The sequence below is a fragment of the Balearica regulorum genome, chromosome Z (assembly GCF_011004875.1).
Source record: "Balearica regulorum gibbericeps isolate bBalReg1 chromosome Z, bBalReg1.pri, whole genome shotgun sequence".
In the NCBI taxonomy this organism is placed as follows: domain Eukaryota; kingdom Metazoa; phylum Chordata; class Aves; order Gruiformes; family Gruidae; genus Balearica; species Balearica regulorum.
The window spans coordinates 30,484,101-30,506,301 of NC_046220.1; the positions used below are offsets into that span (position 1 = coordinate 30,484,101).

Genomic DNA, 22,201 nt, shown 5'->3' on the forward strand with positions numbered 1-22,201 from the left:
TATGTTGATGATTCATCTGCTATCATAAAGTCATTTGGTAGTGTTCTAAAAATAATCTTGCTTAAAAACAATTGTTGAATTGTGTTGCCTCCTGATAGATATTGATGAATGTCAGACATCAGGAATTTGCATGAATGGTCATTGCATAAATACTGAAGGATCCTTTCGGTGTGAGTGTCCACCTGGCTTGGCTGTTGGAGTTGATGGTCGTGTATGTGTAGGTAAGTGAGATTTTTTTTCATTGAAAAGTAAGTGGAATTATCAGGTTGTCGAATTAAAGAAATGCATCAAATTACATCCGTGTAGATAATGTTCGCATCAAACCACAGAGAATCTATTCTAGGATAAGTCTGTAGTATCTGTCTTTTCTTCTGCTGTGTGTTTGTGTTCATGTATGTGCATGTATATATATATATATATATATAAAAAATCATAGAATGGTTTGGTTTGGAAGGGACCTCAAAAGATCATCTAGTTCCAAGCTTCTGCTATGGGCAGGGACACCCTCCACTAGACCACGTTGCCCAAAGCCTCATCCAACCTGGTCTTAAAACACTTCCAGGGAGGGGGCATCCACAACCTCTCTGGGCAACCTGTTCCAGTGCCTCACTACTCTAACAGTAAAGAATTTCTTTCTAATCTAAATCGACCCTCCTTCAGCTTAAACCCATGACCCCTTGTCCTGTCACTACACTCCCTGATAAACAGCCCCTCACCAGCTTTCCTGTAGGCCCCCTTCAGGTACTGGAAAGCTGCAATTAGATCTCCCCGGAGCCTTCTTTTCACCAGGCTGAACAACCCCAACTCTCTCAGCCTGTCCTCATAGGAGAGGTGCTCCAGCCCTCTCATCAGCTTTGTGGCCCTCCTCTGGACTTGTTCCAACAGCTTGATGTCTTTCTTGTGCTGGGGCCCCCAGAGCTGGATGCAGTACTCCAGGTGGGGTCTCACAAGAGCAGGGTAGAGGGGCCGAATCACCTCCCTCGACCTGCTGGTCACACTTCTTTTGATGCAGCCCAGGACATGTATGTATGTATATTCATACTTATATTCAGTTGTGCATCATCCACTCCAAATCACTAAAATGGTTGCGACACTGATTTTTTTTTTTTGGACTCCTCTCTTCATTTCTTTCTCTAATGTGAAAGCATTTTATTCTCCCTGTACCATAGTGTTAAAAAAGAAAAAACTCTAGCAGGAGAAATAGTGAAAACTAGATAGACTTTGTTTCTGTGAACTCAAATGTCATTAATAAGAATTATTAGGAAATCTTGCATTATGCTATCCCATAAGACAAGTGTTAAAAGACAAGCTTAAATTCCTCTGTGAAATAAGAGTGACACCACCTCTTTTTTACCTGTTATTCCTATAAATTAAATTTACAGTATTTACTCTTCCTGGCATCTCTTTTTGGTTTTGAGGCATACCTTTTCTAGTCTGCGGATGAATAATCTTTTGTCATACAATCTGAACTGCGGACTCCTATCCTCTCAAATATTGCTGATTGACAGTGAAGAGACTCTTCACCCTACTCCACCAGGAGCTCTAGTGTAGCTTCAGGGAGCTCACCAGAGAGAAATGGAGCATTTTCAACCTGATGAAGAATAAATAAGGGTAGAGGGCAAGAGGTATTCAGTCCCTTGTTTTCTACTGATTGCTGATGAAGAGGGTGGAGAGGAATATACATTTTATAAAAAATTCTGAGTGATGGGACTACATGCACTAGGGACTATGATACTACAAAGTTCCTTAAAACAATTTGATCCACAGGAGATCCCATCTTTCCCTTCTTCTGCATATCAGAACATCAGTTCTGTATCCCCTGAGTTTCTTCTCTCCTATCTCATGAATGTATCTATCATCAGGGATATTGGTGACACAAGGCTCAGTTAGTGGATGGGCATGGCATTAAGCTTCAGCAGGCAAATGTGCCTGGAATGAGGCCTCCTTGAGTGAAAAGTGCACCTCTAGCAACATCACAACGTATTAGCCTCACTTTTGGTACAAGGCCTTGTGTGCTAGATGCTGCTAGTTACTGAACTGCCATTGGAGCTGGTATTAGATCAGGCCAGCTGGTTATGTCATGATGTTTGACAGGTTCATGAAGCAGTAAAGGCAGAGGGGAAAAACATTGGCTTAGATCTGCAGTAGTTGTATATATTAATCAGTGCTATAACTGTTTTTGCTGATGGATGCATGTATGTCTTACCTGCCTGTGTCTTATCTGCATTTATCCAGATAAAGACTTCATCACAATGTTGGGAGGTTATCTCGTACCAAAGAGATGTGAGATAATACATCCTTGTGTTGCTATTCTCAATTAATTTAAAATAAAATTTAAAATTGTGCAGAAGTTCATCATCCTTTAAAATAAAATCTAGCACAAGCATTCCTATCAAGTGCCTGTGCGAGCTGGCCCTATCTGTTACTACTTCAGTTTAAAAAAATGCATGAGTAAAACTCAGAATGGCCTAAAAATAGGCTATTAAAAAGCCAAAACACCTTCTCAGTTGGAACCCAAATAGTACTTGCTTTGAACAAACGAGATTTTTAGTAAGAAAAACTGCACCAAACATTGAACCAACAAAATCAAGTTTTGTTCTCTCGTGTATTGTAGCCAAGTTGTTTTCTTCTGATTTATTAAGCATTTGGTGAAAAGCAATGAAAAGATAAAACAATGAGAAAAGGCTTGGTATACTGTTTTTAATACAGGAATTTCACTGCTTAGTGGCACAGCAGCAAAATCAAATTTGAGTACAAGCTGTTCAGTACCCTTTTTGTGGTCCAAGTTGGCCTCATCTTTACCCCTGTCGGTGATACAGTTGCAAAGAATCGATGCAGTGCTCAATTTTCTATGCTTTCATTTATGTAATACTACCACAGTGCTAGCAGCTAAAGTTGGCCATCAGCTGTGAACACTTTTTTATTTGAAAATGTTCAGTTCCACATGTCACATAACTTTAAGGTTTACCATGAAAGCTTACATTTTCAACAGGAAATATCCTTAATATGACGAGAATCATAAGGTGGAATCATAATTTATTTGGAAAATTCATTTTAAAAAGATGATGTAATTATTCCAGGAATAAAGTAACATAGGAAATTTCAAATATTTCATTACAAAAATATCCTCATACCTGACCTTTAGAATAGACTTTCCAAGCCAATCTGCTGTTCAGGATTTTGTATGTGTGTCTATATACATATATATATGCATTTATATAGACATACACATGCTGTGTTAACTACAGGAATTCTCTGTCTGGCTATTCTGTCCCATATATTACATGAGCTGAATAATACTTTTCAGACATTCTGACTGCTAGAAGACTGTTTGTAGTCTTAAAGTTAGTAAGTTACATGGGGCTTCTTTTTACAGTATTCCCACAAAAGTGCTACCTGATTAGCAAAAATATAAAATCAAAGAACCTACAGTCCAATTCTTTCACTTACTTTGAGTTGTATTTTACTTCTGAATAGTGCATATGATTCTGGTGGGACTATTCATAGAATAACTTGCTTTTTTATTTAGTATTAATAAGTATGGCAGAGTCAATCACAAAATGTTATACAAGTTTGGGAAAAAGTACAGCGAGGGGGAACAAATGCTTGGAAAAGGAACAGTTAGATAAATGCTCAGAGCCAAACTAATTTTTTCAGGAATTTCAGGTTTGGCTATACTTTTAAGTGCAGCTCTATGCTTGGATACCTCAGCTGGCTCTGTGTGTTTTTGTGTATCACCTCAGAACCTGTACTAAGCTATGTGTATAGCTTTGTGCAATGTGTTTGTTCTCTGCTGAGACACCTTTAATTATAATTCAGTCTGCAGTTCACATCTCTGCCCAAAGCTATAGCCATCCAGGACAAAATAGCTAGGTTTTATTTTACTCTGGTTATTTTGCAGAACCCTACCTCAAAGTACGTGTCATGAGCATTGCATAGTTTGACCTTCTAAGGCACCTGGATGGGTGCAGTGACTCTCACTGCGAATAGGTCAGCCACTGGTTCACCTGACCTTGACCACAGGTATGGTGGTGATAACATCTGCAGATGTTAAAGTGCTATACCACAACATTGAAGAGTCTAGAAATGCTGTTCTTTGCGAAACAGTGGAGTGTCCCATAAACAATTGCACAGCTACAGCAGTACCAATGCTAAATTCTGATCCAAGGCATAAAATAAGTTGTCCAGTGTTCTGAAATTAGTAGCCAAAGGCTGATCAAAATATACATGGGCAGCAGCATAAGTTCAACAGTTAGGTGCACATTCAGAACTGTTGTGACATGGGGAACCTGACCTTGGTGAGGTGCCTAAAGCAACTAAACCATGAACAAAGCAGTGCCTGTCTCTCATCCTTGCTATCAGCATGGGAAGCATAGCCCAGGGAGGACATTCTTCCTGTCATATGATCACTGTTTTGGTTCTAGGGGAGCCAGCATGGTTCTTCATCCTACATAGGCTTTGTGAATCACCGACTGTAGATAAGACTGTTTTCTTATAACTAGTTAGGCAATCGTCCCCAAATTCTCTGTGCTTCTATAAAAACATTGGTTTATGTAGAAAAGCACTTGCTTTCTTCTTATGCAGAGCAGTTGCTCAGGTACATCTGTAGCTTCCTCTAGCTGCTTCCTATACTTCACATCTTTGAGGACTTTCCTACAGGGTATTTTTTTCACAATTTCCATTCTTTTCTCCCCCTGCAGTTTCTCTTGGTGCCATTTTCTTCCCTTTAATTGCTTTTCCATTCTCTTCCAGACACGTAACTAGGGGGAAGCCTTCCCTTCTGTGACACAGCAATGATCAAAGCCCCTTTATTCATGGCAGGGCATGGCAGAGTGGCATCTGGATTTGTTGGAGGTGGAGGAAGAGGGTGTGATGCAACTAATTATTTTGCAGAGTACATGAACAGACATTTCTTGTGTAAAAATTATTGATTGTTGTCAAGCATAATAATCTTTTCCTGCTGTCAGTTGCAAGCAAATTGTACTGGCTTCACCTAGACTCTTGGCAAGGAATAAGTCCTGAAATCTGGGCCACATTTAACTGTGCTCCAGAACTATCTGTTCTATGGCATCCCAAAACCAAGAGAAAACATTTATGTACAGGCAATCTGTTTTGTAGAAGCCAGCTTACAAAGAGCAGGCAGAACACAGAAGAAATTGCCAGTTCTTATTCAGATTGGCACAGGATATTTAACAACCACTGTAAGATTTTTCATGTAACTTTTCTTTGTTGTTTTGGGGTCATATTTTAAGTAGGTAACTGTCTGGATTCCCCCAGACCCTACTCAGTTTCTGAATGCACCCAGGCTTTTGTCCAGGCCATAATGTATGGTAGTTTTACTGGGAGGTTGACAAGGAGCATAAATTAAAGCCATGTTCTGGCCTGGTCCATAAAGATGCCTGAAACAGAGTATTTCTGTAGCTCCAACAAGTGTCTATAGAAGTATAGGAGTCAGTCAAATTGATTTATGACTAAATCAGCTGCAAGATTGGCAGTATGTACATGGTGAGCCCTACAGCTATGTGGCTGTCCTGTATAATTTTTTCTGCTGTCTTTTATGGTATGGTTTTCAAGGTTGGAGACCTCCCATGTATTATCTGCTTTCTTTGTTTAGTAAGTGGTGGTTTGTCCTGGCCATCATTTCCAGCCGTCTCCACAGGGATGGCACTGTAACTTCTGTAGTGGCTTTTTGCTGCTGCTAGGTAGGTGTTTGGACCTCTCTGATATCCTAACCCAGCACTGGCGGTAGTTTACCATAAACCTATTAAGACAGCCATGTCATGTAAATGCTGGTCTGAACAATTTGCTGAAATAGCATTTCTGTTCAGAATTTATAAATACAGTAGGAGGCTATGCCTCTCCTTCTGGAAATAGGTAGCCTCCCATATTACCAGCCCTGGGCTGCTGGCGAATTATTCTACATGAGGAACCATTTGGGAATTAAATGAGATCTGCAAGGCCGGGTTATGGTTGTAGTACTTCTCAAAGGGAAAAATTGTTCACCACATACTGATTTAAGCCATTCTGTGTTTCTTATTGAGATACGAGTTAATGGATTTACAAAGCTGCTCTGCTGTGTTGATCATCTTTACTGAGTCCTATGGAATGCTTTTAAATTTGCCCACAATATGGTAGTTTAGGTGGTTTTAAAGTGCTCTGGAGACAGGTCTGGGAGCTAAACATTTTGAGAACTGGCCTTGATGCTATCAGGGTTATTGTAGCAGAGCAATCCACATGTAGTCATTTTGTTGAACAATTACTTTTTTTTTAGCTCTTACTTAGATAATATGCATACATTTCACTCTCAGCCTAAGGAAAGAAATTATATCTTTGCTTGCCTTTCTTAGATACTCATATGCGTAGCACATGCTATGGAAGCATCAAAAAAGGAGCCTGTGTCCATCCTTTCCCTGGTGCTGTGACAAAGTCTGAATGCTGCTGTGCCAATCCTGACTATGGTTTTGGAGAGCCATGTCACCCCTGCCCTGCTAAAAACTCAGGTAAGATTTTGTGTTTGTTTGAATACTACAGTGAACACAAAGACTTAAAAAAATCTTGTTCAGATCAGGTTGTTCATTTATTTCATGCCTTAAAGAGAAGTGAATAGGGTACTTAATGGAATTGCACACTGATTGTAGAAATGGTTTCTCCTTTAAAGAAAAACTCTCTGGTATTTTATATTGAGTGTTTGTGGGTTTATGCATTGTAACGTTGACATTACCTAGTTCCAGAGCTGTCCAGACAGTGACAAAATTCAAGATGAAGGACATGAGTATGTTATGGATGAAGTTGTGTCCCTGAATTAAGTGTTGGCTATAAGTAATACTACTTTAAAGAGAATAAGCAGAGTTCTCTGATCTGTAAATTTCCTAGTCAAATCAGTCCAGTTTAAAAGAGCAGCCCATGTTAATTTTACAAATCTGTATTTCATTTTATAAGAATCAATTCTCCAAATAACCTGGGGATTGATTAAAAAAAAAATCTCGACTACAGAGCTGAGATGATGTGTCTTAGACAGTATTTCCATTTCAGTGTCATTTTCTGAGACAGCAGAAAACTATTTAGAAGAGATGAAATAAAAGTGGCATTATGGTTAAAAGCAGTAACTTGAGGAGACAGTACTGTCAAGACTACAATGAAATTGCTTCAGTATTTAGTTCTTGTTATCAAATTTTGGTTTTGTATATATGTGAATGTTCAAGGTGGAATGCTACCTGACTTATTTAGCTGTATTATCTATGAATAGCTATTTCACGTGAACATTGGCATTTCGTTAGTTACATTGTAGAAAAATTATTTTGAAAAAAGATCAAGTGGATTTGGTTTAGGATTAAAGAAGGTGAAACACTGGAAATAACATTTTCTTTTTTCCTCAACATCTCTTGCTTCAATTGAGTAGCTGAATTCCATGGCCTGTGTAGCAGTGGAATAGGTATTACTGTGGATGGACGAGGTATGTTGCACATTTTCTTTAATGTATATGATTCAAGGTTAAAAAAAAGATATACTCAGAATTATATTTTTCTTTAACATACTAGAGTGGAGTTTTTTGCCTCGATATTAATATGTTGATTTTTAGTATTTTCATTATCAAAATATAATAATTAAGTGTTGTCTAAAGAAAAGGCCAGAGTTAATTCTCTACAACATTGGAATTTGCCTGACCCTGACAAGAAAAAAACAGTCATCCATTTTAAAGGTTTGACCTATTTTTATTTTTTTTTGTTAGAATAAGATTGTTCTCCCTCATTTGGGGAATAACAGGAGCCACTTGCATTTGCAGTTGATTTTCAGTCAGCTGGAATAGTAATAAAGCAATTTTTTACTCCAGATCCAGTGTTCACTACATGGGCTGTTTCCATGGAGAGATCATTTCTCTGGTGAGTTAGAATTGGAAGGGAACTTACTAAAAAAGATCCTTTTGGAAAAAAGTCCTGAAAGTGAGCGCTTGCATTTAGTACTGGGAACTGTAAAGCTCCAGCTCCTTTTTCAAGAACCACAGAGAGAGGGATTTTAAAAATTATAGCTGAGCCAGGCCTGAAGTAGGGGTGGTGTATGCTGCAGCTGCCAAATAAGTAGAGTGGGTTGAAGAAGGAATGCTGGAACACAATGTTATGATTTATTGCTAGATAGTTCCCTGATGAGTTAAAAAGTTGCAGCCAAATTAAAGCATATACTGTACATTTAATATTTCCAGATTTAATTTATATAGCTTTTATCCTTGTCAGCATTAAAGCTCCTATTCAGTTCAGCAGGAACAGAATGAGACTGTCTGATCATTATACTTAGTAACTACATAACTTATAAAAATAGTACTATAATAAAAGAAATTCTGTTCCTGTTCACTACTGTAAGTCTATATGCATACTTTTTTTCTTCTCTATGAGCTCATTGCTTAACATGTTCCCAGACTTACAAGTAATTTGAAATCCATAACATTTGTAAATTGTCTCAATTTTCAGTGAATTATACAAGGTCCATTTGAAGAATCTCTAAATCTCATGGAGAAATAATGGCAGTGTACCATAATATTGTTGTACAAACAGCATCCTACCATGAGAATTTGCATGTAGTCTAGTAGGGAGGTTATATGTTCTTTTGGATACATGAAAAATACAATTTCTCAGTAAAAACATAAAACCATTTGTTGTTTCTACCAGCTGCATGATAAAGATTGTAATCTCTCAGGGATTCATGTCTCAACTAAAATTCCTCCTTATTTAGATTTCTAAGGAAAACCCTAGTATTTTCTGTATATCTTCTGCAGTGACCTTGCAGACAATTTTCTTGCTGCTTCTCCTACCTCTGCTTATACCAAGGGGCTTTGTTTGCCAATTCCATTTCCTAAAGGAGAGGAATACTGATCTCACATTCAATCCCTAATAAAAACACTGTTGTGTTACTCATGCATTCTCATTATCAAGGGTGAGTGGGAATACACTTTCTCAGTGAAGCTCTTGCCATAGAGATTTTATTTGACTTTTAGTTGATATATAGGTTGTTAATTAGATTGCAGTCCATCACCACATCCCTACTCCTCTCATTCAGCTTGTGATTAACAAGCGCAAAATCTTCATGTTTTCATATGAGAGAAATACCGACATAGGTGAGGACAGAGATTTTTGCAGTCTGGTTCAATATCAAAAGTAACAGGAAGGGCTGGACCTTCTGAAATCACTAATTTGATAAGGAGAGTCATGAAATTGTGTGGCTTGTCCCCAAGATCCAAACAAGTTTAGTAAACTACAGAAAACTTTTTACTCAAAAGAAAACATAAAACTGAAATATTATGCTAATTCATTTTTTCTTATGAGATTTTCAGATGTCTCATACCTTTGAGTTTAATCGAGGGATAGCATGGTTTTTCAAATGGTTATCTATGTAAATCATGATCTGAACTGCACTGTGATTAAAGAGGAAATGTCCTTTATAAAAAGTTGAGCAGTACAAGTATAAAACAAGCTTTTTATGAAGTCACAGCTAGGCCAGCACCCCTACTGTTCTTTCCAGGGTTTGGAAAGGGACCTATTTAAAGTAATGGGCTTACCGTATGGGAAGAAATAACTTAATATTGAAAAACTCTCTTTTCCTCAGAGGCAAAAAAAAATTAAAACTAGCTTGTTCCTGTTCCTATAGTTCATATGAATATTTTAGAATTTTCCAACTACAGAGAAGTTCTATTTGGGACTGTAAATTCAGTGAATATATCTCATTCATCATCCTATTCTGTCAATCTGAGAAAAAATTTAAATTTCCAACAAATGCTATAATTTCTGTAAGACTGGGTATGCTGTGGTAGTGACCTAGCATTAGTCCTGCATTAGGAAAAGTATTTGTGTCACCTAATAATTTATAACTTCTTTCCTAGATCTTTAAACCACAGGCACTGAATGCATAAGCTAGATATTTGCATGAAGGTATTCTTGCAAACACATAGTTCCCCATTGATTTGGGTTAGAAAAGAGATCTGGAGGTCATCCAACCTAACCTTCTGCTCAGAGCAGGAGTAACTTCAAAGTTGTATCAGGTTTCTCGAGGCCTCGCCCAGTGGAGTTTGCAAAATCTCCAAGGAGATTTCCCATGCCTTCTGCGCAGGTTGCTCTACTGCTTAACCACTCTTGGGGAAGAATTGTTTTCTTAGCATTCAGTTAAAATTTCCCCTATGGTAACTTGCACTGTCATTGTGTACCTCAAAGAAGAAGAGTCTGGCTCCATCTTCTCTGTAACCATCTATTAACATCAGAGAACTGCTGTTAGATGTCCCTCTCATTTTCCCTCTTGCTGGTTAAACAAGTCGAGTCCCCCCGCCTCTTCTTATACATCAGGCATGGATCCTGCTAGGGGACTTCAGTCACCCTGACATCTTCTGGAAAAGCAGCACAGCAAGTCCAGGAGACTCTTGGAGCACACTGAGGATAATTTCTTAATCCAGGTGATTGCCTAACCAGAAGAGAAGCTGTTTACCAACACAGATGAACTGATTAGTGAGGTCAAGACTGATGGCAGCCTGGGCTGCAGTGATTGTGCCCTTAGTGGAACTTATGATCTTGAGGGATATGGGCCAGGTGAAGACTAAAGCCAGGACCCTGAATTTTAGCAGAGCGAACTTTCAGTTGTTTAAGCAATTAGTAGATGGAATCCCCTGGTAATCTGCCCTCAGGGATAAAGGAGCAGAACAACTGGAAGCTCTTTAAGGACATTTTCCTTAGATCACAAAAGTTCTTGATTCCCATGTGTAAGAAATTAGTCAAGGAAAGCAGGTAAGCATGGCTGAGTAAGGACCTCCTAGTCAAACTTAAGTGTAAGAAGGAAATGCATAGGCAGTGGAATCAGGGATGTGTACCTTGGGAGGAGTATATGGATACTGCTTAGATGTGTAGGGATGGTATCAGGAAAGCTAGGGAACAGTTGGAGCTCAGTTTGTCAAGGAATGTGAAGAATACAAGCTTCTGCAGGTGATTGGTCAGAAAAGGGAGATTGCAAAAAATGTACACAGACACACACCAATGTGATAAATAAGACAGGAGGACTAATGACAATGGACACAGAGAAGGCTGAGGTGCTCAACAATTTTTTTGTCTGAGTTTTCACTGATAATCATTCTTCCCATATCTCTCAAGTCCCTGAACATCAAGGCAGGGACTGGGGGAACAAAGTTCCTCCCATCACAGGAGAAGGTCAGTTTCAAGACCACCTGAGGAACCTGAACACACATACGTCCATTGGATCTGATGAGGTGCATCCCAGGGTCCTGAGGGAACTGGCTGCTTTAATTACTAAGCCACTCTGCATCATATTTGAAAAACAGCAGGTGAAGTCCCCAGTGAGTGCAGAAAAGGGACTATATCACACCCGTTTTTAAAAAAGGGTAAAAAGGAGGACCTTGGGAACTACCAAGCAGTCAGCCTCACCTCAGTGCACAATAAGGTCATGGAGCAGATCCACCTGGAATTTATGTCAAAAAATGGAAGACAGAGGTGATTAGAGACAACCAACATCACTTCATCAAGGACAAATCCTGCCTGACTAATCTGGTGGCCTTCTACGATGGAGTGACTGCACCGGTGGACAAGGGAAGAGCTGCTGATACCATCTACCTTGACTTCTGTAAGGCCTTTGATACAGACCCCCACAACATTCTCCTCTGTCCACTGAATTGGAGATAGATGGATTTGGTGGATGGACTGTTAGATAGGTAAGGAATTGGCTGGATGGTCATGTACAAAAAGTTGTGGTCAACAACTCAATGTCCAAGAGGAAACCAGTAATAAGATGCGTCCCTCAAGGGTCCCTGCTGGAACCAATACTGTTTAATGTTTTCATCAATGACATAGTGGGATTGAGTGCACCCTCAGCAAGTTTGCAGATGACACCAAGCTGAGTGGTGCAGTTGATTCGTTAGAGGCAAGAGATACCATCCAGAGGGACCTTGACAGGCTTGAGGAGTGGACCTATGTGAACCTCATGAAGTGGCCCAGAACCAGACACAATATTTCAGGTTGTTTGGCCTCACTAGTCTCAATTAGAGGGGAATAATCGCTTCCTTCAGCCTTCTGGCTATGCGCCTGCTATACCCTTGCTCTGCTTACAGCCTCCATCCAGAGAGTCAGATGTTGTCCACATCTATCATAGCATCAGGTTTTTCATCTCTTTCAGTATCTGGTTAAATTCTGTGTTGTGTTAATATAGATATTAATGAGTGTGCATTGGATCCTGATATTTGCTCCAACGGAATTTGTGAAAACTTACGTGGCAGCTATCGTTGTAACTGTAACAGTGGCTATGAGCTTGATCCTTCTGGAAGGAATTGTGTGGGTAAGTAAGTTGCTCACTTTTTTTGTTATTGCTGAATAATTTATCACTATATTGACGCTAATTTGAATTGACAGAATTTTGGTTGCAAGACATTTACTTCTTAAAGCTACAGTGAAAATGTGAAAAATCTCTAATGAAACTGCTTTTCTCAGAAACTGCATAGCTAATATTCTGACTGGTGTATTTTTCTGTTATTTGGTGGGGGGTATTACTGTTTGGGAACTGTAAGCAGGAGATATCATTACAGGTTATGAATTAATTTTCTCAAAAGCATGGATTAGTTCGTCTTATATTTTAATGTGTAACATTTGTCAAGACCACCTAAAATGCGTCCCTTTCAAGGCTGGATGACTATTTGTCAAGAACTGAAGGCCACGATTTTGCATAGTAAAATGTAACAAATGTGTATCATTATCATAATGAATGATAACTAGCAGCCTGTGTATACAATCTGGTATGCAATAATTCCTGATATGTCTGAGTTATACAAGCACAGCAGAATGGATTGCTGCACAGTTAGTCCTCTAATTTCTGAAAGCTTCAGCTCATGAAGGAAGCAATGACCCACTCTTAGGATTTCACAAATCATGCCTGAACACTGGGCTCAAGTACAACAGCTATTCTTTTATTCTTCATAATTTCAGGTCACCAGTATACAGGAATGATTAACTTCAGAAACTTTTAATTGTCATTTGTAGTTTGGTTTGGGTTTATACCAGACTGTTGTTGCAGTATCTAGATACTTTTTCTGCAAGTGATTAGGAATGTATTATATGTTTCTAACTAATTTTATTGTTCATGGTCATACATGAAATTCAGTACTTTTCTTCTTTCGGGAATTCCTACATCCAAAAAAAGAGTATTATACCACAGGTACATTGTACAATAATATTGCTTATAGTCCTGTTATAGTCCTGTAATTTTAAACAGAAAACTGAAGTTTGTTTGTATTAAAAGCTAATGGAAATCTATCTAAAACTATTACAAAGTGTTAAGCATCATCCTACTATCTGATGTGTTTATCTGGGGCAATTACTGCTCTCTACGCTTAAACGTTTATTGACCTGTCACTGGTATTTGTGGTCAACAAACCCCCACCATTTTTGATAGGGAAAACCAGGACTGTATAACTGTGGTATAATTTTAATACCAAACATTCCTACCTAGTGATGCAAAGCAAACACAAATTAATAAAAGAGTTTCTTTTCATCTGCTTGACTGTGGTGGGTTGACCCTGGCTGGGGGCCAGGTGCCCACCAGAGCCGCTCTATCACTCCCCTCCTCCACTAGGCAGGGGAGAAAAAGTGCAACAAAAAGCTTGTGGGTCGAGATAAGGACAGGGAGAGATCATTCGCTAATTATCGTCACAAGCAAAACAGACCGAACTTAGAGAGGGAATTAATCTAATTTATTACTATGCAAAACAGAGCAGAGGAATGAGAAATAAAACCAAATCTTAAAAACACCTCCCCCCACCCCTCCCACCTTCCTGGGCTCAACTTCACTTCCGGCTTCAACCTCCGCCCCCCTCAGCGGCACAGGGGGACGGGGAGTGGGGGTTACGGTCAGTTCATCACACGGTGTTCCTGCCGCTTCTTCATCCTCAGGGGGAGGACTCCTCTCATCATTCCCCTGTTCCAGCATGGAGTCCCTCTCACAACCTTCTCCAATGTGAGTCTCTCCCACAGGCTACAGTCCTTCAAAAACTGCTCCAGCATGGTCTCTCCCACGGGGTGCAGACCTTCAGGAGCAAACTGCTCCAGCATGAGATCCCCCACGGGGTCACAAGTCCTGCCAGCAAACCTGCTCTGGCGTGGGCTCCTCTCTCCACGGGCCCACAGGTCCTGCCAGGAGCTTGCTCCAGCACGGGCTTCCCATGGGCCACAGCCTCCTTCAGGTGCCTCCACCTACTCTGGCGTGGGGTCCTCCACGGGCTGCAGGTGGTATCTCTGCACCCCCTCATCCTTCCTCCATGGGCTGCAGGGGGACAGCCTGCTTCACCATGGTCTTCACCACGGGCTGCAGGGGGATCTCTACTCCAGCGCCTGGAGCACCTCCTCCCCCTCCTTCTGCACTGACCTTGGTGTCTGCAGAGTTTCTGACATCTTCTCACTCCTCTCTCTGGCTGCAAAAGCTCCCTCTCACTGTTTTTGTCTTAAATATGTTATCACAGAGGTGCTGATTGGCTTGGCCTTGGCCAGCGGCGGGTCCGTCTTGGAGCCGGCTGGCATTGGCTCTATCAGACACAGGGGAAGCTTCTAGCAGCTTCTCACAGAAGCCACCCCTGTACCTCCCCCGCTACCAAAACCTTGCCATGCAAACCCAACACATTGACTTAAGGAATTTTACAGCTAGTTATTTTCTAAAGGCCCTAAATATGACCTTTTGGCAGGAAAGGCAGTGCTGCAGAAAACTGTTGATGGTTTTCTAAAATACTTCACATAATATTCCTTTTCCAAATGGATTTTATGGCAAGGGATTTTATTTATCTAGTTAAACTTGAAATTATATGGTACTAGTATAGGTATATGTCTTTAATTATTTAAATAAAAATAGAGCATACAAACTGTGAGGATGCATTTATTCTTAGATATGAGAATTTTTGTGAAAAAAATTAATTATGATCACTGAAATAAAGGGTTGAAATGTTTTGATTAATGATACAGATTATGAGCTGCCAGGAAATAAAAATGGTCATCATACAGAATGCAGACTGTATTTTTATCAGTTTTAAGTGGTTTTAGAGCACAAGCTATATCATTCTGTGTTTTTACAGTGCATATCACAATACATTACAGTCCAAATCTGAAGATATTCTGTGATAGTTGAAGGAAATAATACATTCATAACACTGCTAGTTTGGGTTAAAGAACTATATGACAACAAGGTCAAAATTAAAGTCTGTTGCTCTTGAAAACATCAAATTCCAAATCCATCGTCCTTTGCTTAGTTAAAATCAGATGAGGTTAGATTAAGGGCAGGTTAGTTTAGAAAAGCTTCTTTACATCTGCCAAAGTTAAATCTTGGATTCATCGTCTGGGGAAACTTAGACTTTATTGTCTGAATCCTAAAGGAATTTATAAGCATAGCTTGCAAAATCTAATGTAGTTGGGAAACCAAAAGCTTCCAGATTGTAATTATATTGCATTCTTGGTTTTCTTCTTTATTTTTAAGCTTAAACTCTCTAATCTAGTTGATTTAAGATTTCATTTGCAGTGTTAAGTTTGGGAAATCAAGCAGTCAAAATAGAGGAGACACGCTGAAGCAGGATAAAGTGTCGGGTTTATTATGGCTTATCCTGTCAGTATTCTTCTATAAGCTTAAGTATTTGTGACATGTGATGGCCATTAAAGGAAAGTAGCTTAAAATCATATTTTTTTCTTTTTACAAATAAACCATACAGCAATGAGGAAGATTGATTTCTTTTTATTAGCATTATTTGCAGTTAATACAAGAGGAGTTTAAGGAGTGATGTTAATTTATTATTTTTTCCTATTCAGTGTGCTTGATACCCTGGTCTTAATCATAGGGGTTTTTTTTAATACAGTATATCTCTGGAGGGGAGGTACATGCGTGTAATGTTGAGATATCTGCCATAGGTGAACTATACAATTTAGATTTTAATGCATATATTCGCTTCATGGATAACAAAATCAATTTTTGCCCATAAAACAGAATTAGAACAGTAATTTAACACACCGTTATTTGTGTGTTTAAAAAAAAAAAAAAAAGACAATGCTGGCTTCAAAGCAAACAGACCTTCATGAAGTTGTCATGATGATAAATTGACAAAGATCCCAAGGTCATTCCAGAAAAACATAATTATTATTTTAAGACTGACCATGAACTATTTGTAGAGCATGCTAATGAAAAACTTTAAAAGTAGAACAGAATTTTTGGTAATAAGAATCTGAAAATGAATTAGCCTTTTGAAACTAAGGATTGGCATTTTTCTTTGCTCAGTCACTGCTGTAGAAAACTGCATATCCAGCAACCTAATTGAAAGCAACAGGGGCTACTTGTGGAGGTAAAGGCATCTCATGGCATTTGCACTCATTGGTATGTCTAACTCATCTTTTTACAGATATTGATGAATGTTCAGTGAATGGGCTGCTGTGTGATAACGGCCTCTGTCGAAACACCCCTGGAAGTTACGGCTGCACTTGTCCAAAGGGTTATGTGTTCAGCACTGAGACAGACACATGTGAAGGTGAAAAATCTGCAAGTTGTGTTAATTTCATTGCTTGTTATATAATATTAAAGCTAAATAATCACAAAAGATTCAGAGAAATCTGGATGAATACCAGAGAAAAAGACAGAACTAAAGTATTGTGTAAATCATTGCATTCCTCTTGTAATTTCTCTGCAGTATTTTTTACTGTGTTGGGTCTTGCCATTGGATTTCTTTCAAAGTAATCAGTTCATTTTTATATAAAAATATTTCCCTTTCCTTAGATAAAACATTAAGCTGAAATAAAGGGGAATATAGACTTGCCTGTGATCATGTAGCAGGGACACCTGGTCTATCATTTAGGGAAATGCATCTATTTTGATCACAGAGTCTCTTCTTTCTTTTCTCCCTTCTGTCTGTGGCAATAGTTAATTGTAGATCAAATTCTGGTATTTGTAATGCTTTATGTGATGTTTGAATTCCAGGATCTGGATATGACTGCCTAGTGATACTAGAATTGTCCTTTGTTTTTATGGTATAATCAAAATTGTTTTCTTATATTATTAATGAACACAGATGTTAGATCAATGAAAATGTTACATAACAGAAACTAATGAGAAGTTTTCATTATTAAAAAAAACCTAAGCAAAGGTATAAAAAAAAAGTCAAAATAGAAGCATTAGCTTTTGTCTCAAATGGTAATTAGCATTCAGAGTGATAGAATTTTACTGGTCTTTTGCATTATTTTTTATTTGGTTCCATGATCTGTAAATCTCAATATTTGCTATCATTAGAAAGTTTTTATAATAACTAATCTTGCTATTGAGTGAGTGATGGGGAAGCTATAATCCTTTGTTATGGAATACCTTTTATGTGAATCAATGTCATCGTCCAGATGACATTTGTCTGAAGCAGTGGAAGGCATTAATGTCCTCTGCTGCTTGTTTTTACCAATCAGACAGAAGTTACTGCCATACAGCTAAATAAACATATAGAAAGGAAAGTGGAAGCACTCTGTAAACAATTCTTGCTGTGTAAGATCAGCCAGGTTAACTTAAACAATTTTCTTAGCATATGCTGAGTGGGCTAACTTTGCACTGAAGCAGATGAGGAGCACTCATGCACTCTTTGCCAGTTTTCAGCAGAGGAGTGGAAGTAAGCAACGTGGGGGGACAATAGTGCTTTGAATGTCTCCAACTGTTTGGAAAGTGAACATGTGTTAATATCCAAAATATCTCATGAAATTATTTAAATTCTGGCAGTATCAAATCATTCACTTCTTCACTCCTGTTCAAAAGAAATTATTTTCCTTTATATTTCAGTACATACGTGTTTCAGAGGTCACTTTTAAAAGTTAAAATTTCTTCTCTCCCTGTATGTTACAACTTAGTAGCACTTGTTCAGATTAGAGATTTTCTTGTATCATACTGCCATGGATTTGTAGTGCTCTCTGCTAAATTGTCTCAATGCCTAGGATCTGTCAACAACATGCAGGTGAAATTTATTTTTCAGGGTCTGTCTATATATTTGATTTCTGTGCACTGGAAGATTTCTAGCTGTGAAAATAGTTTGTTGTCTGCTCTTAATGTGCATGTTTCTTAACGAATCTTCTAGACAGAAAAACTGGAATAGTATGGTAAAGGGAGATGTTAATTATCAAGATGGAAGGCCATCAACTTCAGAGTATAACAGTGACCAAAATGTAGATGAATGAGATGTGAGAATGCGAACAACTTAGCCAAAATTATTGAAATAAAATGTATCTAATTTTTCAAATATAAAATGTAAATTTGTTTTTAATAGTAATAATAATAGTAATATTAATATAAAGGCTCAAAATAAGGATTTAACAACAACAACAAAGTGGTTTCAAATGGTTGCATTGAACCACCACAGCCTTAGGAAAAACATGATCTTTTCTGTCTTCTGGACATCCTTATCATTATTGCAGTGTGTTTTCTCTTGTGCTAGAAGTTTGGGAATCATGATATAGTGAATCAAATCTGGGAGTCCCTTATCTTAGTTTTTTTCTGAAGGGGGTGTAAGTGGAGAATAGCATGAGGGAGATTTATTGTGAAGTGGAGATTTATTGTGAAGTGGAAGTGAATTTGCTCGTTCATTTGAATTAATAGTTCATTGAGGAAAGGGTGACTTCTTCAGATAGCATTGCCAGCTGATATTGACTGCAAAACCATGGTATTGAAAAAAAAGTTACAGTTAAGATAAAATAGAATTTACATGAAAGTATATGAAGAGAAGATACTAGCAGAAATCCAAATGGCAGGCATGTCCCCTGCACACTTTAGCGCATTTTTCTGAGGTATGAGACCACTTTTAGGTTTTGTCTAAGTGAATTAGGTGCATTCCGCAAATTACCAGTTTATGAGTCAATTATAAAAACATGAATAAGGAACCAATATGATTGATTGAAACTAACATAGTGCCTCATCTAGTAATATGGGAACTGAGATATTTCACAACTCGAGCCAATCTGAGCATGAGTTAGAAAGTGCACACACACCTTATTTAAGCACAGTGTTATGTGAATTAAAATCTGTTCTGTTGTGAAAGAATAATGACTGAGGTGATCATTCAGGCTCATTAAGGTGGTTTGGGTTTCTATTTGGTGGGTTTGGTGAGATTTTAATTAATACATTTAATCTCATTTTTTAAACTTTTTTTTTTACTTTTCATAAAAGAACATGCATCTGTACGTTTGCAGTATTTGTACTGTGGCTTCTGCAAAGACTAATGAAATAGTATTATTTGATATTCCGAAAGATTCTGAAAAAGGATAGATCTATGCCAGTATTATGTTCCTTTCATGGTCTTCATCAGTTTTAGCTTGTTACTGAAAAGGAGAATATTTTGCCGTCTTCATAGAATAACAGCAGCTCTGCTTCTCTTGGCTGTAATTCATAATCCTGTATGTCTGCTGAACTCTGATCAATGAGCTTCTGATTAGACATGAATGCTGAAATAATATTTAAAATAACAAAACTTTTTGTTAATGGAAGAAAAAAAAATCCTGTCTTCTCATTTGGGAGAAAAAAACCCCCAACTAATCATTAACTAAAACTTCAGATTTATAAGAGTATTTCCTTTCTGAAGATCGTTTAGTATAATCACCCTAAAATATTTCTCATTTTTTAATTGTCTGTAAAGCAGAATCTGAAGGATTTTCAGTTTCTTTCAATATTTTTACCTACATTAACTTACATACATAGGTCATGAAAGATTTGTCATCTTCATCTTGAATCTCATAGACTGATGTTTAAATTTAGCTGATCAGGTAAAAAAAGCTGATCAGGAGGGGTTTGGTATAAAACTGTTTATAAAACCTATTAAATATATTACATTTTTTCTCATGTTGAGTGGTTTGGGAGTAGAGGAATAAATTCATCTCTTTCTGTCCAAATTCTGTTTTCAAAGAAACACTATGTAATTCAGTTTGGAGTTACAAGTTCACTAGTTGTAAAAAACTTCTGTAGCCAGAAGCTTTGCGTTGTGCTCTGAAAATGTTCTGATGCCTATTACTCACCAGTATATTTTTATTTAATATAACTCTTAACAGGAACTGTGAAGAAACAGGAAAACCCTTCACTTTTTTCATTTATAATTAAATTGAAATTCTTTATCAATTTATTGTGGGCAGTGGGGGAGTTCCAAAGTCTGTGAAAGCTGAGATTTTTACAACAAGTTGTGGGGCTTAGATTGTGTTTCCAGTGACATAACTAGTTAAATGTAAACCAGATGTGCTTTGAAGTTCATTTCCAGGAATGTATAGTGGACTGTTTCAATTTTTGTCTCTCTGTATATTTATAATGTACAGTCACTTGACTTACAAAAAAAAATGTTTTTTTAAAAAAAAACTCTGATAAATATTTTCATACATAGTGGCTTTTATTTTAAAATATAAAATGGAATTAAAATCAATTTGGTTGCTTGCTCACTGTTATTAAAATTACAATTTCATGTTGTTATAAGTAGGTGCATGGAAACAATTTTTTTAGTTTGTTTACATTGTGCATATGACACTTTTTCACCTGATTCAGCAGAGCACTAATGCTGAAGTGCTTTTTTTTTCCTGAATGGTGGTTTTGAGGAGTAGTCAATGCAATATTATAAACTTGTTAATACTCAAAAGCATTTGGTTTAGTTTTTGTTTCTTTGTTTTGTTTCTTTTTTGTTCTTTTTTTCCTAGCATAGTGCTGAAGCATGTCAAATACAGAAAGTAATGAACCGTTTTTTTCAGGGTTAGAGGCCTAGAGCATAGTCACAAGATCGTTTTAGAAACAACCAGAAGTTAATGCCTCCAGACATGCATACCCTAATCCTCAGTGAAAACTGCTCTCCCTCTTTCCACTCTGTAGAGAGAAACGGGATGAGTATTTCGTCACCTGCATCAGGGCAAAGTAAAATGAAGAGGAGCCTGGTTCCATAATACATCTTCCTTCACCCCAAGTCTTGGCAACCAACTTCTGCCATTCTCATCCCAGAAGATGGAAAGTGACTATTTGTGGGATGAGTGAGGGGCTGGCACTGACACTTGAGAAGGGTAGAAACTGAGACTGGGAGAAAAAGGAGGAGGAAGGATGAAAGAGGAATGTTTTCAACAGACTTCAAGCATGTGACCTGTAATGTTCTTCACTGGGTGTCTGAGTCAGACTAGATTTTAATTTTCCCTTTAAAAAATTCAGACAAAACTTTTTGTTCATTTTTAAGAAAATGTTGATTTGTGTGTTTAGAAACATGCAAACCTTGTGACCTTTTCTCTAAAAAGCTGTTGCTCTTCTATGCTGTTGTAACTTGAAATTTCCTGAGTAGTTTTTGTGTCAGGGTGGTGCCTCTTTACTCTGAAAATGTACTCAGATGTGGCCAGGTTGCAAGTCTCATTTTGCATGGAGACTATTTTTGATGTCCAAAAGCCCCAAAGATTCTGTGGCACAGATTATGCCTGGTCCCTCACAGGATCTTCTTTAAAGTTGCATCTTAGCTAAAAGCAGGGAAGAGCACTTCCAAGTGACTGGCCAGACAATCATATCTACATAAAAGCAAAGACATAAATGTAGAGACTGATGGAAGATCTTTCTGACCCACAAGAGAGCAAGTATACAACATTACATTGCAAAAATACTCTATGCATCCCCAGCTGGGACTTCTGACAGCAGAAGTAGGCTCTTTACCTTATACAGACCTTGATGAATGTATCTTCCAGGAACTGGTCCAGACTGCCACTGATTAATGCAAGCTTTCAGCATCCATTCAATTTCTCTACCTGTTGTGTTAAGAGCCATTTCTCTACTTGTTTTGCTGCCAGCTATCTTCATTGGGCATCCCTTTGTTCCTGGACTTTAAGAGACAGTGAACATTTGATGCCTTTGATAGGAAGAAACTATGTATAGCTTAAATTTAGTTACTTTATCCTGTCTTTTCAATTTTTCTCATTTTTTTAAAGCTAGCCAAACTGCTGAAAGCAAGATAGCAGATGGAAAAGAAAAAGTGTATCTTTCTTGGACAGCATTTCTATATGGAGGATTATTCGACATATAGTGCATATTTAAAATTACTTCTTTGTCTCACTCTGATCTGTTTCTAATTATGGGAACCAGATATTTGGTTTCTCTGCAAAAGCAGCAGGTATTGCTGGCTGAGGAGAGAGCAGGAGGCAAGGGAGGCAGGGAGCATACCTTGGGTAATAAAACCTTAGGTAAT

At 38.0% G+C, this 22,201-nt stretch overlaps 1 protein-coding gene and 1 long non-coding RNA gene across 2 annotated transcripts in view; one reads left to right on the forward strand and one right to left on the reverse strand.

The window, feature by feature from the left end:
* The window catches only part of FBN2 (fibrillin 2), a 200,739-nt gene that overhangs the window by 88,630 nt on the left and 89,908 nt on the right, over positions 1-22,201 (forward strand). The window contains 5 exon segments of the mRNA XM_075740354.1: positions 99-221; positions 6,348-6,500; positions 7,400-7,453; positions 12,190-12,315; positions 16,400-16,525. Of these exon segments, the coding sequence (XP_075596469.1) occupies positions 99-221; positions 6,348-6,500; positions 7,400-7,453; positions 12,190-12,315; positions 16,400-16,525 (582 nt within the window).
* Positions 1-22,201, reverse strand: part of LOC142599486 (uncharacterized) — a 177,427-nt gene that overhangs the window by 75,666 nt on the left and 79,560 nt on the right. Inside the window, exon 2 of the long non-coding RNA XR_012833055.1 lies at positions 14,057-14,384. This is a non-coding gene — a long non-coding RNA (uncharacterized LOC142599486). The remainder of the gene's footprint in view (positions 1-14,056; positions 14,385-22,201) is intronic.